The sequence below is a fragment of the Larimichthys crocea genome, chromosome VIII (genome assembly GCF_000972845.2).
Source record: "Larimichthys crocea isolate SSNF chromosome VIII, L_crocea_2.0, whole genome shotgun sequence".
Lineage (NCBI taxonomy): Eukaryota > Metazoa > Chordata > Actinopteri > Sciaenidae > Larimichthys > Larimichthys crocea.
Genome location: NC_040018.1, coordinates 11,768,740 through 11,785,758, shown reverse-complemented (window position 1 = coordinate 11,785,758; position 17,019 = coordinate 11,768,740). Strand labels below are relative to the sequence as shown.

The following is a 17,019-nucleotide window of genomic DNA, read 5'->3' as shown; positions in this document are numbered from 1 at the left end:
GATGTGCCGATAAATTCAAAATGAAATACATACAGGAAAATTAAATACAACGAAAGAAATGCCGACTCACCAGATGCAGTGCAACAGAAAAAGGAAGAGGGCGGGCAGCACCAGGTCATCACTGCCAACTGACCAGCGCCGCCGAAACATCACCATGCCAGGCATCACTGCCCTGTAAGGAAACCGAAGAGAGAGCGACAGCTTCAGGGACGTAATTTGCAACCTTGCTTCTTTGTCTGAAAAGTCATTATGTCTTGATTCTCCACAGGTGTATGTCCTACATACTGCACAGCACAATCTTGCCGCAAGCTTCAAATAGCTAAAGAAGGACAGACAATGATGAGCAAACACACAGCACATTTATGGATGTGTCAAAAGGTCAGATCTTGCTGAAAGCTCGGCATCATCTGCATGAATAAGTCTGTGATTTATTTTCTGTTAATTAAACCATCGATATCAAACCGGAGAGAGAACTGCGTGGATTATAACGGAAATAGACTTGCACAGAGGAGAGAAGTGAGATATAATGGGAGGTGGACAAGATGAGACTAAGCGGGTGAAGGGATGCAGAGAAAATGCACCAGTTAATGAACAAAAGGAGGACCTGCTTTTATATATGACAGTACCACACTGGTTTATGGCCATGTGAAAAAGCTTTTTTTTTTTTATGTCACTCTATCCCATTCTCTTTGTTGAAAAACCATTGTGAGTTTACACAAGTTGCTTGCCTCTGGGCAAAACCCGAAATGAACTGTAAAAGGCATGGTAGGAAGGAAATAGAAGGCAGAGAAGGAGCCACAGAGAGGCTGATGCAGGCTTTATGGTGCTGATACAGGCTGATACAGCCTTTATTGTGAGCTGTTCCTGCATATTTGCTGGGAGGACAGCGATTTCATTTTGTCAAAAAAGTATGCCATCCGTCATGCCAAAACCCAGCCATAGGATAGAGATGAGCTTAGCAACAGATAAAAGCAGCAACTTCATTCCATGATTTCTTGTTGGTCATTATCCAGCACTCCTCTGCTTTTTAGTATTGTTTCAGAACATTTTTTTCCACTTTTTTTTTTTTTTAAGTTATTGAGAAACTGGCATCGACCTTAAATACCACAGTCATCACAGTTGTTAAAGTCTCACTCTGTAAATAGCATTGCATATTTCCTTAGTCAAAACAGAATGTAACATTATACGAGAATTTCCTGTTTAAAACTGCTAAAGGCTGCAGCAAAGACGCATTTCTATAATGGGTGTAAATGCAGAGGTGATTTGGGTCATAAATGAGCAAAAAGCAGAAGTGGCAAGAATTACACTGCTAATTTAAATGGACCAAAAAGAGTCTGTGATGTGTAATTGTGCATTAAAGTGAACTCTAGTGGTTAGATTGGACCAAGTAGCTTGGTGGTGCAGCAAAACTCTTCATTTGGCATCCCTTTGTCTGACGTTTGTTTATTCATGCCTCTGTTCCCTGACATTGTGCTTCTTGTACGTGTTGTTGTTGTCTTCCACTTGTCTGTTGAAATCAACTGGACTGGAACGTGCAGTAATGTTTTTTTCCTCTCGTGCATGCCAGATAGTGCCAAAACAACATGTACGTTATTCCTTTCTTAGTATATGCCCGGTACAGACGGTGATGCAATGTGAAAATCCAGCTGAACAACTGTAGAAAAAAAGGTGTCTGTTAGCAGAACCTGTGGTCTGTGTTGTGCTTTGTGTTTACCACCGTCCTCTGAAGTGCATCCTATTTACTCAAACAATAAAGCAGTATGTGTACCAAGAGTTTCTTGGTGTGTGCGCAGTAGCGCGTACGTCTGTGTGCGTGGAAAAGAGAAAACAAAGTAAGGCGAGCATGTTAAAGTAGTTTCTGAGTAAACACTAAAGTAAGGAGGGGAATTCAGTAGAATTAAGATGGTGGCATGAGAAGCAACCTAATATAAGTAGGTCAATGTATTCAAAGAATCTATAAAATCCACCTGTTACAATCAACACTGACACTGGTCCTCAACACTGTGAGCAGCTTGATCAGATTTTGTGTGTCTAGGACTTGCTTTTCTTTTTGCTGTGGTATAAAGGATTTTAAATATTAGCATTGTACCAAAGTTTAAAAGTCTGGTATTGTGACGACCTTAAATTCTATGCCACGATAACAAGTGTCCTCATTGGCCTGCGCTAACATGAAAAGAAAAATGATATCTGCCAAGTTAAATGTAAAAGATCCGATCTTGGACAGACCACAAGGAGTTTAAGTTTCACCTTCAGACATCTGCAGACTTCAAATCATTCTGATGGTCAATACCAAACCTTGTTATATTCAATATACTAGCTCGGCACAACATTATGAATTGAAGATGCGTCTAAGGTTTCTTAGATTAAGGAGGACGTGAAAAGACACTATCTAGCCGCACTAATCTTAAATAACCTAAAAATGTAAACAAACAATCTGTGTGAAGAGAACACACACTGCCCGGTTTGTACTTCAAGAAGAATGCACCTAATTAAAACACTGGCATTTCCTCTGTGCAGATCTGTTGGAGAAGTATGTTTTACAACACCTTCTATTTTCTATCACTACACACACACACACACACACACACAATCACTGCTGTCAGAAAGGATCCCCAAGTTTACTGGACTTTTAAGTTATAATAGCTTTACATTAGCAAAATATAAGTATTATCCTACATTCATGCCAAGCCTAGAAACAATTAAGACCGTAACGTATCATCTCTGTACTTTTTGATCTCTTATGTTTAGCCATGTGCCATTTCACTCCTTTACTACTTTGTTTCCTGTCTGTTTCATACCGCCTTAACACGTGTGCTGATTTGCATTTTTGTCTAAATAGATATTAAGGGGTTTTCCTTATTGTTGGAGACCAACATGAAATATGCATCAGATCTATTTGGATTGACTACAATCGACCACAATTATTTCATGAGACAAATGTTAAGCTATTCCTAGTTTTATAGTATCACAAGTAGTTTTATAAACATATATTTATATACTAGCAGCACATCTGTGTGTCTTTTATGTGCGTAAAAATGTAGTCATTTACTTTTACACAAACAGTACTGCAGACCACACAGACATTTAAATATGCCTGGCAACATTACAGTTACAGGGAGGCCTACTGAACTGTAAAAGTTAAATGTTTCAGTGGCAAGTAAACATCAGATATTCTATTTTATTTTATTGGACAAAACATATCTTCTATGATAAAACTGCGACGGATGAATACTGATTGTAACAAAACAGAAAATCAGCTACATGGTCACTTTGTGTTTGCTTAACAAACCAAAGATTTTCTGTGGTTGACCACAGCCCTTAAAAAAGCTTTCTGTGTTCTGGTTAACGATGGATTGCTTTGGTGACTTTAATGTTGGTCTTGCTGTACTTTGTAGTGCAGCAATCGATCAACAGCCTGATAACTCTGTCTACGCTTGTGTACTGATTAAATTTTCTACAAAGCATTATCAAAAAATGCTTAATAATGTTGAATAAAATCATTTTTGGACTAGTCTGCTATTTTAAAAAGATAAACGCAGTCTGTAGTTTTTGATAAGTAGTAGTGGTTTAAAGCAATGTTTTTACATTTTTTAACTAATAACGTATTAATACAAGGTAATATGTTTTAGCCATATTACCCAGCTCTACAGTATTGAGCTTGAAATGAGCTAGACTTCACACACACACACACACACACACACACACACACACACACACCATGGGCCTGGATGGTTACTGTGACAACATAACAAGTCATCAAGTCAAGTCTTGGATATGACAATAATTAACGTCTAACTTCTTCTACTGAGAGGAAGAAATGACGGGAAGAACTAGTTTTGCTTAATCACCTTAATAAGCAGACATTCGCTTTTCACCTGACTGTAAAATGTCTGCTCTGCCTGCTCCAAATACATACAAGCATCAAGGAGTCTACTCATCTCCATTTGTACAATGGAAAAATATTAACCTCTCACCTCCCAATGGTGGTCGCAATTAAATCTTCCGCAACACTAACTCAAAGATTCTTAATGTTATGTTTAGTTTATAACATAATAAACTACGGGCTCAAAACATTGCTGTAAAGTCGAATCTACACATGAAATCCTTGTGGGCTTCATGGAAATGGTTTTCACTGTAATGCCACTAGATTTCATTATAAGGGGTTGCTGTTATCTCATGCATCCCTGTGTTCAGATTATGGAAAGACGCTCATACTCCTCGAGGCCCCGCAGACAGCACAGCATTTTCCACCCTGAAGCTCAGATAGAAGCTCGAGACTAATCTGAAATATGAAAACTGCCTGATTTCTTTGAATAATACACCATACGGATGCACTAACACAGCAAGAAATTGTCATTTCATGGAGCGGGCACAAATATTAAAAGGAGAATTTATGCCCAGTAAAAAGTGTTTTAACAACACAAAAATGATTTTCACAGCAACTTCGCCTGAGCTCCGCTGGCAGGTGATTACAACTTGCTAACTGCGTCAATGGCTTAGAGGTTAAACCATGAGCATCGGCGTGACAGTATGAAGGCCTTCCTTCCAATCAAAGCCCTGCAGCAGGTGGTCTCACTGATTGGCAGACCTTCAACCAAAGAGGATGGACAACACAGTGAAATCATCAGCAGTAGCGTTAGGGTGGAAGACAAATCTGTGTTCACTCCCAGCCCCCCACAGCAAATGTTTGGACATCCCAATATAAAAGCTAAATAGTTGCTGTGATTATTCATAAAGAGGCAAAGCTACAGAGAAAACTGGGAACTAGATACACATGAGGCAAGGCACAACTCTTCATACCAGTTCTTAATATTCATCCTATTATGTTGCTCCTCAGTGTTGGCATAATGGAAGAGAGTGAAAGAAACAAGGGCGTGTGAATGGGTTCATGTGACTGAAACCACTTCACAGCTGCTTGTAAAACTCTATCTGGGTTGGAGTAACGTTAAAGAGGACAGTTGAAGGAGGGAGGGAGGAAAAGAAAGAGGGAAAAAGGAGAAAAAGGAAACATCTGAACTCCCCCAAAATTTCATTTAGGCCAAACCAATCAGGCCAGTGAATTCAAGCAGATCTCTTAAATGCATAAGACGCACGCAGGACCGCCAGGGACACCATTATCAGCACTCTCCTTCAGGCCTGTTGTTACGATATGGCTAAAACTCCCAGCAGAGACCTCAACAGTGGAAAAAAACACTATGACATAATTCTAAATGAAATGGGATCAGAGTGTAACAGTACAACCTTGTTGTAGTGTAAGGAGCAGTAAAGACTTTACATAAAAATAAAATGTCTTCTGTTCTGTTTATCTGCTTATATCATTTAGGGTCACGAGGGATGGAGGCTCTCAGCATGCACTGGGTGATTTATGGTTTCCAAATTAAGTTTCATTTTTTGTAGTGTTGCAAACTGCCTTGTGATTCCCTGAACCTCAATGCAAAACACTGTTGTTTTTATTATGTTATGTTAGCTTATATTAACTTATATTGTCTTAAGATATCCTTATTGTGGAATGATGTGTCCAAAAATAACAACCCACTAACAAGATCACACTATGCAAACACTGATTCAGAGTTTTCCATTTGAAGAAAAGCACTGCCTTCTAAAATATGTGAAGTCATTCATCAACACTGCTTTCATGAAATCAGGACCAATGCTTTGGCTGTCAGAGGGTGTATTATTTTAAAAGTGATTAGCCACATTACTATTACTTCAGAGTTTGTTCCTTACTTATTCCTTTGATTGGTGGTCTTTTATTGATCTTGAATCTTTCAGATTTTTGGATCAAATCTAATTAAAATGTTAAAAATTCAGGAAAAAAAAAATCCTTGTGATGCCTTTAGTTAGTTCCACCAACAGTCCAAAGATATGCTCTCTTCTTGTGAAAGAGAGAAAAAGAAGAGAGAAGCTAAAGCTACAGTGTTTTGATAAACCAATTCGAAAGCACTTTGTCAATTGCTTTTAGACACGCATTATTATTATTATTATTATCAGGCAGGCCGGACAATGTTAGATTTATTCAATCTGCATTCAGGTTGTATTTTCACTTTTCAGGCCCATGTCAGGCAACAATGGTAACCACAGCTGCTGGGGTCAGTCAATATTTCCGATTGATCACTCCCGAGGTTCTAGAGAGATCAATGTGTTAAGAACACATCAGGAAAAAAATGTCCTTTTAAATGTCAGTGTACGATCCCAGTCCAGCTACAAAAGACTCGGATAAGTACAGCTGTGACTAGTTCTCAGGATCAGATTTGAATCCTCAAATATTAATCTAACTTTCCGTTGATGAACGTCAACTTTTTGCACATTCAAGACCTTACAGTAAAGAGTACATGAGTCCATCAATCTTAGTATAGGTAATCTATCAAGCTGCACAGTAACATACACAAATTCCAGCCTATTACTCTTGTAATCAGTGCTGTGTACAACTAATCAACTAATCAGCACAGCCCTCGGACGACATCAGCTCTGCTTGCTTCATTTCATGGAAGATGACTCTGGCCATCAGTACACGTCTAAACCCGACATTCTCACTAATAGCAGTTGCCTCCTCAAGGGCTTTCCCATCCATCACACAGGGGATGTTACTCTATTAGTGGAGCTGTTTAGATTCTACTGTAGACATTAGCAGAAGCACTTAGACCACAGTGAAACGCTAACAGGTCATACCCACATTAACAGTAGTGCACTGACAAAGTGTGCCTTTGTAGTAAACTTTCTTTAGTCCCGCTGAGAATTCAAGACCAGCCCAGATTGGAAGCGATATTATTATGATGTTTTGTAGATGGTTACAATGTGACATACAGCATAATGTGAGAAAATTGTTTTTTAAGAGTGTGAAATGATGCAATGATACGCAAGTGTCTACCAATGCTCCATAAAACAGAACAAACAAATGCTACCAAACCATATACCGGAAAAGGATAACCGCATATACTTTGTGTGCAATAATTAATTATGTTTACAAAACATACACTTGCTAGAATGTCAAATCTCACTGGACACGCTTGGACTGTTGAAAATGATCAAAACATACTAAATATTTCAAAACTGGCATACATTTTGCCAGGCATAGCTGAAGTTACTTCCATAGCATGCATGCATCTAACTCAAAAAGCCATAATTATCAATACTTCAAGACACACCTGAACATTTCAGTTTATTTGGATTGTTTCTCAGTATTTTTGACATGTCACAAAACACACGTCATTTTGAATTCAGACGGAGTCATTAGCTCAGGATGACAGTCGAGAGTGTGCATGACTCATGGCACATGTAGAAAGCACAAATCATAGCAGCTCAGCCTGGAGATGAATAAAGCAAAGTTTAGTTTATAGCTTACTGGATGTCACACTTTCCAAGCTATAGTCTACATACATACCATGGTTCTTATTATAGTTATGACAGATCATCTAGAACAAACAACTAACAAAAGGTTTGTAGACATTGTGAGGGTTTATAGATTTAAAAAAAAGAAAACTTTTCTTTGATGCAACCATTTCCTGTCCTACATGTAAATATGTAACATTTACATTCCAACACAAATTTAACTTATGTTTAGATTAGAATTTCGTGATTATTTTTGATGTGAACAAACGAATTAGGGACATGACAGCAAATAATATGTTAAATAAATATGTTATTCCTCTATCCAATGGTGAATTATATGTTTTCTCATATAATTCAAGAATTTTCTTCGTGATGATGCACACCCAGGATAAAACCAAATGGCAAGTCAAACCCACATTATTAATGTTGAGGGAATACTATTATTTAGTAGAGAAACTTCCAAATGTCGTGATTGGGGGGAAATTTCAAACAAGTTTTGTATTTTTAAAGCAATAAATACATTGAGTTCCAGCACCTGAAGCTGGCACACGCCACGCGTCCTGCTGTGTTTGTAACCTCAGATCAAAAGAGTGTCTGAAACCTGACCTTTAGGGCAGCTTTAGTGCGCAAACATCTCCAGGCTGAGCTGCTATGATTTGTGCTTTCTACATGCGCCATGAGTCATGCACACTCTTGACTCTCATCCTGAGCTATTGACTCTGTCTGAATTCAAAATGACATGTGTTTTTGTGAAAAGACGGACATATTCCTGCATGTGAGCAATGCTTTTGTGCTCGTCACAACGTGCTACTGTGTACCAGGCCCAGGCCCATTACCACGTGACCACACGCAACAACAATGACAGGGCTCCCTGTCCGTCATTATGGCATTGTCTTTGACATGGACCTATTGAAACAGGGGGCACGGGCATGCAGCACAGCATGTGAAATGTTTTACTCATAATTATCGCTTTTAAACTCTCTGATGGATCTCCAACACTGTGTTAAAACAGTGTAAAATACACAATCTTGTTTTACTACCATGGGGCCTATAGGCATTTTAAAAACCTGGCTGTTCTCATATCTTTTCATTCAGTCAATCGTAGATTCCTTGTTTTACAGACAGTGGATTGATCTGGTATGACCGGCAGCAGGTGTTTTAGTATCCCACTCACTCGTAGTGAGTCTGCTACAGGCTGGTTACAGCCTCTTTATTTTGTAGCACATTCTCTGGCTGAGAAACCTCAATCACCACTATAACCAATCCCAAGAAGAACTGGTTTGAAACAAACAGGTGAGAGATCCGTTAAGATAACAGAGAAATAGAATTCCCTGGTCTTAAAAAGGTGATTAAATATGATAAAGCACGCATCCAGAATCTCAATTTCTGGAACAGATTTTCTCCCAAAGCTTGCTTCTGTGTTGCACTATCACCTCCTTAAACACTCCAGAAACTGCTGAGAATATACACCACTAAACACTTGGACTGCATTCACCAGTGGAAGCCATTTAAGTATCAGGCACCCTTCCGGTTTATAGAACATCACTTGTAGAAAAACTTTGTGTCTGTGATGGCACAGCCTCCAACAAACAGATGTTTTTTTTTTATTGCAAGGAAGCTGTGTAGTAATGTGCTGTGTATTTCGCAGCAAGCAGACAAATAGAAAACACTGTTCCCCTCTTTGTTTTGTCAAGTGGATAATACTACCGGGTGTCATTCTGAAACGGTGCGCGTTTTCGTGGGTGTCCGTCCAAAATTGGGATGCTCTACTCTGATGCACTTAGCATAACTGCTATAAACAGATATCTGCATATGAATCACTACAATACTCTCAGTGCCGTCTGCGGCACATGTAGCATTAGGAGAGTACGAATCACAGCTGAGCAGAGGGTGACAAAGAGTTAGCGGCGTCTTCATGGCGGGTAACTAACTAGTTTGTGAAATACAATGCTGGAAAGTTAATAAACAAACAATGAGCCCATCATTTTCCCATCACACTCTAATATAACCCTGTCCCTGACAACCAGCATGCCACTTATGGTCTTTGCTATGTTAGTAAAGTAAGTAGATAACATAGCAGAAGTACAAAGCTTCATATTGATACCCTGTTTACCCTGTTGAAGTTACTGCATTACACTGTTTACACAAACACTTCGTCTATCCATTTCTAATTAAAGCCCTCTAACATTGTAGTGAACAGAACCCTTTTATTTCTTAACAAGGCTTTTATTGTGAAGTGTGCAGGAACTTGCTGAGGAAAAACCCAACTCTCATTCATGGCCCTCGTTATGTTCCACTCAGGACGAGTTATTTGCATCCAAGAGTAGTACAATTATGTATTCCCGGTCCAGTCCGGTCCTATCTTTGAAAGTTTTTACATTGGGCCAAGCGGCGTTGGCTGAAATGTGATCTCGAAACAGATTGGCTATTGACGGATAATTACTAGCTTTTTTTAAAAGTTACCTGCATTCATTACCTGCAGATATCTGTTTATATATTGGCAGAAATTTGTATTTCCTATCACGCTTGCACATCTAATCATACTGCAGAGGATATCTTGGCTTGTATATTCACTGTCTGTTTTTCAGGTGCCTGTTGTCTGTTTGGCCCAGAGGCTATATTGCCGTCAGACAGATTGCTCCGAGCATGCTCTGATGACAACCATGCATTTTCCATGGCGTGCTAAAAAAAAATATCAACATCATATGTTGAGAAATGACAAATGTGACCAGTAATCACATTGGATTAAAATGTTTTGACAGATCATTTCAAGTGTAGTTCCTTGTAATCACTGTCAAGACAGACAGAAAATACATACTACTACTACTTAACTAAATTGTATCCATCTTTCGCCAACAGATATAGTGAAAAACCCTCATGGGCACATTTCAGTGATCGGTAGGGGTGTGATTCTTTACTTGTGCCACTCTTCACACAATGCGACTCTAAAACGTCAGCATGGAATACAGCGGTTTTCACTCACGGCACACTGGAGGAGAGTAAATCTAGTTAAACTAAGGTGTGTCTGACAAAACACAGGTGATCTCATTTAAACATCTGAACATCCTGGTACAGAATAGATTTAGTTTCTGTAGCAAGTATGGATGTCCTGTGCTGTGAATGCTCATGTATATTTGGAGAATGAAAAGTGACTAAAACAGGAACACTCAAAAATCTGAGGATGTGGCTTTGGTGACAAGGTTGACAGACCCTGTAGGAGTCTGCTGCGTGTTGGGCATATAATGAAATTCTCATATGCAAGGTTCAACAGGAGTTGCTTCCAGAGTTGACAGGATTGATTCATATCAATATCACATGATATTCATGAGGTTGTGTGTGGTAAACAGTGATTCAACTAATGCACCAGTAGTCTGTGGACTATTATTAAAGAGAAGCTCTGTGGGCACTCAGGTACGCAGTGACTTTGCAGTCCTGCAGGTAGGTTGTTATTGTGTCAGATTCACTAGAAATCAACAAGAAATGAAAAATATTTGCTTAGGGATGGGGGGAGACCGTCTACAGAAAATGATGAGGTTATGCTGGGTTGGCGCGACTGCAGCACAGTCCCAAATCTCTCCGTCATACACCCATCTGTTCCAGTCTCTCTCTTTTTCTGCCTGGGTCAGTGTTACACTCTGCTCAGATCAAGATTGTCTTCTGCATTTGTCACATCCCTGGCTCTGCTCTGGCTGTCTCTAATGAGCCTGTCTCTCTCTATTCTGTCACGCCACAGCAGTATTCTGTCCATCCTGAAGAATCTCATCCTCTGCTTTTCTTGTCTTCTGTCTTCCCATCCTCATGCTCTCTCCTTCTTCTCCTTCTACCCACACACTCATTCAGTATTCATATTTTAGAGGACATTTATGAGCATGAAACCGAGCGTGTGCATCTGCACCATTTTCGGTGCAGAGGAAACCTACATTTTCTCCTCGAGCCTTCCTCTGTCCCCCTCCTCTTCCTTATCTAGCTAATCCAGATTCTGGTTTTGGTTTCGTGTTGCTCGGCTTTTTTTAGACTGAAAGCCATGTGCCACTCACTCCTACTCTCCCTCTGCCTCTTTCTCCATCTTTTTCTCCCACTGCCACCCACTCAATCCCTTTCACCTCTTCCCACTCCATTTTCTCTTCTTTCAGTTCATGTGATAGCATGTGCACTGCAGTTTGCATGCGAGTGTTTGTGTGTACATGAATGTTTTTTGTGTGTTGGGGTGGTAACATATGTGCTCTGCCAACCTGTCTGTGGCTCGCTGCCACAAACCATATACAGAGCTGGATCTGGTCAGGTACTGAAAATAACTGCAGCAGTTTTATCTATGTAATACACTGCTGCAGCCGCGGATTTTCAGCAGAGTGTTGAATGTATAGTGGTACTTTAAATTGGCATTTTTCACACACTTGAACGGCTGTCTATTAATGGCTTCACTGCAGAATCACATGATTTCAGTTCTGCAGCTTATAGATTTTGCAATACAATCCTGTCCGGGAGGCTGGGAGGAGACACACACAAACACAGACACACTCCTCTGCAAAGCACCTGCCAGACCATCAGTACTGCCTCACAGAGTGATGCTCTTTTTTTATATGGCTTATTTGGATCGCCTGTCCCATGATGCACTGTTTAAAAGAGTAAGTGTAAAATGAAGATGCATGCTATGACATCTACGTCTCCACAGACCTTACATAAATCACAAGTCTTGTACATGGATTGGATCCAAAGGGTTATTAGCAAGGTGAAAATGAAAAACTAGTTATGCCCCATGTCTGAAAAATTAATTCAAATTAACAATTTACACTCCATTTCAAAGACATAATGTTATCAAAACACTTCTTTCCAATAAACAAGTAGAGGTGCCCTTTATGTTGATGTGCTCTGCACACAGACAACAAAGTTAACTTATATTTGAGGGGTCCATGGCAACATACTTGTAGAAACTACAAGACTATCACATTTTGTCTGGGTTCATTATCTCAAACAAAGAATTCAATTCATGCCTGAGCTGCATATTTGCAGTTTCAATAAAAGTGTAAAGTTTAATCTTACTGAGGTTTAGCTGATATGTGCAAATATATCAATTAATGGAAGAGTGTTTCCCTAAATGAGTGAGTAAAAGTGTCCTGGTGTTTTTTTTCTTCTTTTTAAATAAGAACATCCACTCTTTTCTCACAAGCACTCACCTACACATCACGATGCGACACGACAATACAGAAGAGCTCTAGAGATTATACAGGCCAACCACTTATCTACCAAACCCATGCTAACCAGTTAGTCTCTAAGACTGCTACTATTTCTCCATTTACAAAGCAAAAAACTAAATCAGGGCAGCACACCTGCAGAGTAATTGTACCCAAGTCTTTGGCCGTGGAGTAGTTATGTTTTATTCCCACCCAAAATAATGTGTTTTACATGGTTATCCCCAATACACATTAAAACAGGACTTCATACAACTATTTACAGCTGATGAGAAATGAGAAAATAAGGACCAAAAGCATTCAAATACTGCCAAATTCCTTTTACCCGAAGCAGTGTTGTTTCTTAACTACCTGTAAACACCCAAACACTAGCATTAGGCCCTGTTGAATCAAATTATCTAAAATAATTAGTCTGAATTAGAGCAGAGGAGCTAGTTTGGCTCATGGCACAAGTAGAGGTCATACACAATGCTTTGGAAAACAGCGAGACAACATACTGTATCAGCCAGGACTCCCGGGAGGCGCTTCGTTTCCACTAGGGTTTAAGCCTACTGGGATACCAGAGAATCGAGTGCAAACACTGTTGTTGATGCAGCCGTACATGACTGGGCTTGGACTGATTTTTATTATTAGCTGTGACCAGCAGCTCTGCATCTCGCTCTGTCCATAAAAATATTCTTGCCATCTGGAGGCTAAAGTTTTCACCCTGCCAGGCTATGAATTTGCCATGGAGGTTTGTGAGGTTGTGTGTGAAAGCATTAGATTAGATTACATATACTTTATTCATCCCACCACGGGGAAATTTACTTGTTACAGCAGCAGAGGAAAGTGTAGCATACACAACAGAATTAGAAAAAACCCCCCACAACAAACAGACATAAGTTAACAGACAGAAATATCTATAACCTACACAATAAACACAAAAAACAATCGACCTTCAAAAACAGAAAACATCAAGAAGCAAACTACGAATGTTACAATGTGAACATCCATAGCTGCACACTTGCTTAAAGTGTCAATGTGATAAAAAAAAAAACAGCAACAAAAATACACTAAAAACACAATAAATACACATATAAATACACATATAAACACAAAAATAGGTAGGAAAGTTTAGAGCTGCTGTAACAAGCGGCCACTCATGTGGCACTTCCGGGAGTGCATGAATGTGTGGATGAATTAAAGTACATGGTTGCAGCTATTACAAATTCACTCTTGCTTATTTAAAAAGGTCCAGAGTGTGATTTGGTGGCATCTAGTGCTGAAGTCGCAGACTGCAACCAACTGTGTAGCCCTCAGCTCACCCTCCACTTCCAAAGGTGAACCACAGTGGCCACAAAAAAAAAAAAAAAAAGCACGAAAGGCATTTTCTAGAGCCACTGTTTGGTTTGTGAGTTGTGGGCTACTGCAGGAACATGAAAGTGGAAGATGACCCACTCCCTTTGAACATATAAAAGCCTCATTCTGAGTCAACAAAAGCATGATTCCTTTTTTATTCCGCAGTGTATAAAATAATAAAGATACACAGATAAACAAACTTATCTGGTGCCTTAGCATAAAACTGACTACAACAGGTTGAAACTATGTATAGGATGTGTAATGACTAACATCCCCCACTTTGTCCTCGTTCTTCTTCCTTGAACTCAATCTGCAACATCATCATTTTACAAAGAGAAGTTCACCTATGACGAAACATTGCCCCGTTGAGACATTTGCGCTTGGAATTGCGTGAGCATAACGACAATGGAGAAAAAGCAATATCCACAACTGAAGGAGAGAAGCGGAGCCTGAATTATCAGTGAAATATTCTCAGTGTGATGATAAACAGGTGTGACATTCCTCTTACTGTCGCTGTGCCAAGTCCTTTTTAAAAAAAAGGGGAAGCGTGTCATCTACTGCCCAACCAAAGTAAATAGTCTGGATTCTGTATGGGCTCTCCTTTAAATCTGCTTAATCTCCTTCCTGTAATGAAAATAATACCAGATGACTGATCATCTGACTACTAAATAAGCAGAACAAAATCAACACCAATACTGATCATTTACTCATTACTTCAGCTGAATACTCTGGGACACTGTCACTTTAAACCAACTAGACTAAAGAACCTATTTCATCACTCTGTAACTTGTGGTTGGCATGTGTCAACATTTGGACATCTATATCCTTTAATAAAAACCCAACCACTGGAGCTACAGCTGCAGCCTGCAGGGTGTTTATGGGCAACAGCAACAAAATGTGTGATTCCAACAAGTCGATTGGCGGCGGAAGGCAGTAGCGTCTAATCTCATTGAAATCAGGACATCTGTTTTAAAAAGGTGGCATCCTGTGGGCCTAGCTAATGTGGATGTGGCCTAAGAAATGTGTCTCAAATGAGCACTAAAAACATGGGGACTTAAGAAGCCGGGTCACACACTGGCTGCAGTTGCATGTGCAGGTGATCAGTCAGATTGTCAGTCACCTCATCCGGTCGCTGCCGCTCACCTGAATTTTGACGATGCCTTGCCAAGACCCACAGCATCGGTTCCGCTCGCTCTCCCATATCCCTCCGACTGGCGACCCGCCTCAGCCTCCCTCTCTCCCTCTCTCTCTCCCCGACACCGGCTCAGGGTTTGGTGGAGGTGCTGGTGGATATTCACAAACGTCTCACCGAGAGAATTATAATAACCGTACAGACGTCATTACAAACAGCAGGATGAATGGACACCAAAGAGCCGGAGCCTGGGTGTCAGGCGAACCTGGTACATGCCATCAAAGAGCCCCTATCAATTACACGGTCCGTTTTCAAAACCCGCCGGACTCTGGCGGCTTGGTACGCTGCTTTAAATTGTAACACGTCGTCAGCGGTTCATGGAGTGAGGGTCGTTTTCATGCCTCCGTCTATCCACAGAACACAGCAGTGCCTCGGGGTTGACGAACAGGACGAGCCCTTCGTTCCTCACGCTGTTTAAGTCAGTAGCTTGCGTGTGTGTGCCATCAGCCGGACAACTCCCGAACCCCAGCGCGGATAGCAGCTACACGGAGGGAGCACTTCCAAGAGAGATTCTGGCCCAACCCCTCGGACATTTCCACCACAAAACACGTACCAATTCGCTATTCCCCTTCCGTTTTTTTTTTTTTGCTGCGCAAATCCCGTACAACGTCCTATCCACGCACACCTGACTCTCTGTAAATGGCAGACACTTTGGAGAATACTGGAGAAAGGGCGCCACTGGTGGTTCGTGAATATCAAGGAATCAGCAGTCGGAGTCAAAGAGAGCAGTGTTTTTTCGAGAGGGTGCCGCTCCCCCTTTGTGAAGACACCGCACAGAGACCCCCCCCCACCACCGCCAGAGGGGATTTGCCTCTCTTTTGTTTGCTCAGGTTATTCTTCTGTAGTTTGAGGGAGTGGTTAGAAAATACCAGTCGGTTACCTTAACGGCGAACATATTATCTTTGATTGTCGTGCCAGTGCGCATGCGCAGCATAACATTTCATTCGCATCAAAGTTCGTTACCACAGCGACGAACAGCGATGCGAAACCCGCAAAGCCCGACCTGTGCGGTAAATAAACACGGAACATTTTGTCCAAACGCAATATAAAACTATCATTTGATTACACGCGGCTCTATATATGTTTTATTATGACCAAAATGTTGTTTAATAAACGTAACTCTCGTAATTGGAGGACATGTATTCATTCGTAATACGTGATTTATTCTGCGTCACGTCGCCACATTTTCTCATGGGATTACATCAAACGTATTGCAAATACACGTTGTATTAGAAGATATTAACCGACATAAAAAGATTAGAGGGGCGTTTATTTGTTTCGAGTTAAAGTTTCGAGCTCGGGAACTTTTTTTGGTTTAGATTTCTGACTCACTTTAGCGGTGTCTTTTACGTCAACCCTTCGTATTTGACGCTCATCGGCGTACATACCGACTACCATCTTGACATCACCATCCTCTTTGGTGAGACGTATGCTGGGCGTAGATCGGCGTCACGTCATTAAAGCTTTACCACACATGAAAATGAGGATAGTGTCACCTGTCAGAAATGCAGGCGGACGAGGCACAGCTACAGCAACAATGCATTAGACCAAACAATAAGACAAAACATCATGACTGTCACGGGGATTTGGCACTTTCACTCAGCTTACTGCTGCCAAGACTGCTGACCTCAGGTCTCGGGGTTATTTGGCAGACATCTGCTGTCTGAAAATAGATCCAAAACTGTCATCACTTAACACGATTTATTTAAAAAACAAAACAATAGAAAGTAATGGTTTGGGAGAATAAATGCTATAATGCGAGAAACAAATGTTGCTCTGCATAATTGCAGCACAGCAGGGTTGTATACTGGGAAAAACGTCTTGCAGGGTCAGAGAGGAGAAAGCAACATGACTCATCTTGTAAAATGAGTGACTGAGATTTATGGGAACTGGAACTGACAGAAGATGACGGTGAGAGGTGTTACTGCGGTATGTGCCAGTGGGGTAAAATGCAGAAACAAAAGTCTTGTT

At 40.5% G+C, this 17,019-nt stretch overlaps 1 protein-coding gene across 2 annotated transcripts in view; it reads right to left on the bottom strand.

The window, feature by feature from the left end:
• Positions 1-16,056, bottom strand: part of dagla (diacylglycerol lipase, alpha) — a 35,003-nt gene extending 18,947 nt beyond the window's left edge. For both annotated transcript variants that reach the window (XM_019272592.2, XM_010731161.3), the window contains exons 1-2: positions 15,000-16,056; positions 71-172 (exon numbers count right to left, since the gene is read on the bottom strand). In XM_019272592.2, coding sequence (XP_019128137.1) covers positions 71-165 — 95 coding nt within the window. In that variant the 5' untranslated portion in view covers positions 166-172; positions 15,000-16,056. The remainder of the gene's footprint in view (positions 1-70; positions 173-14,999) is intronic.
• Positions 16,057-17,019: the final 963 nt, after the last annotated feature.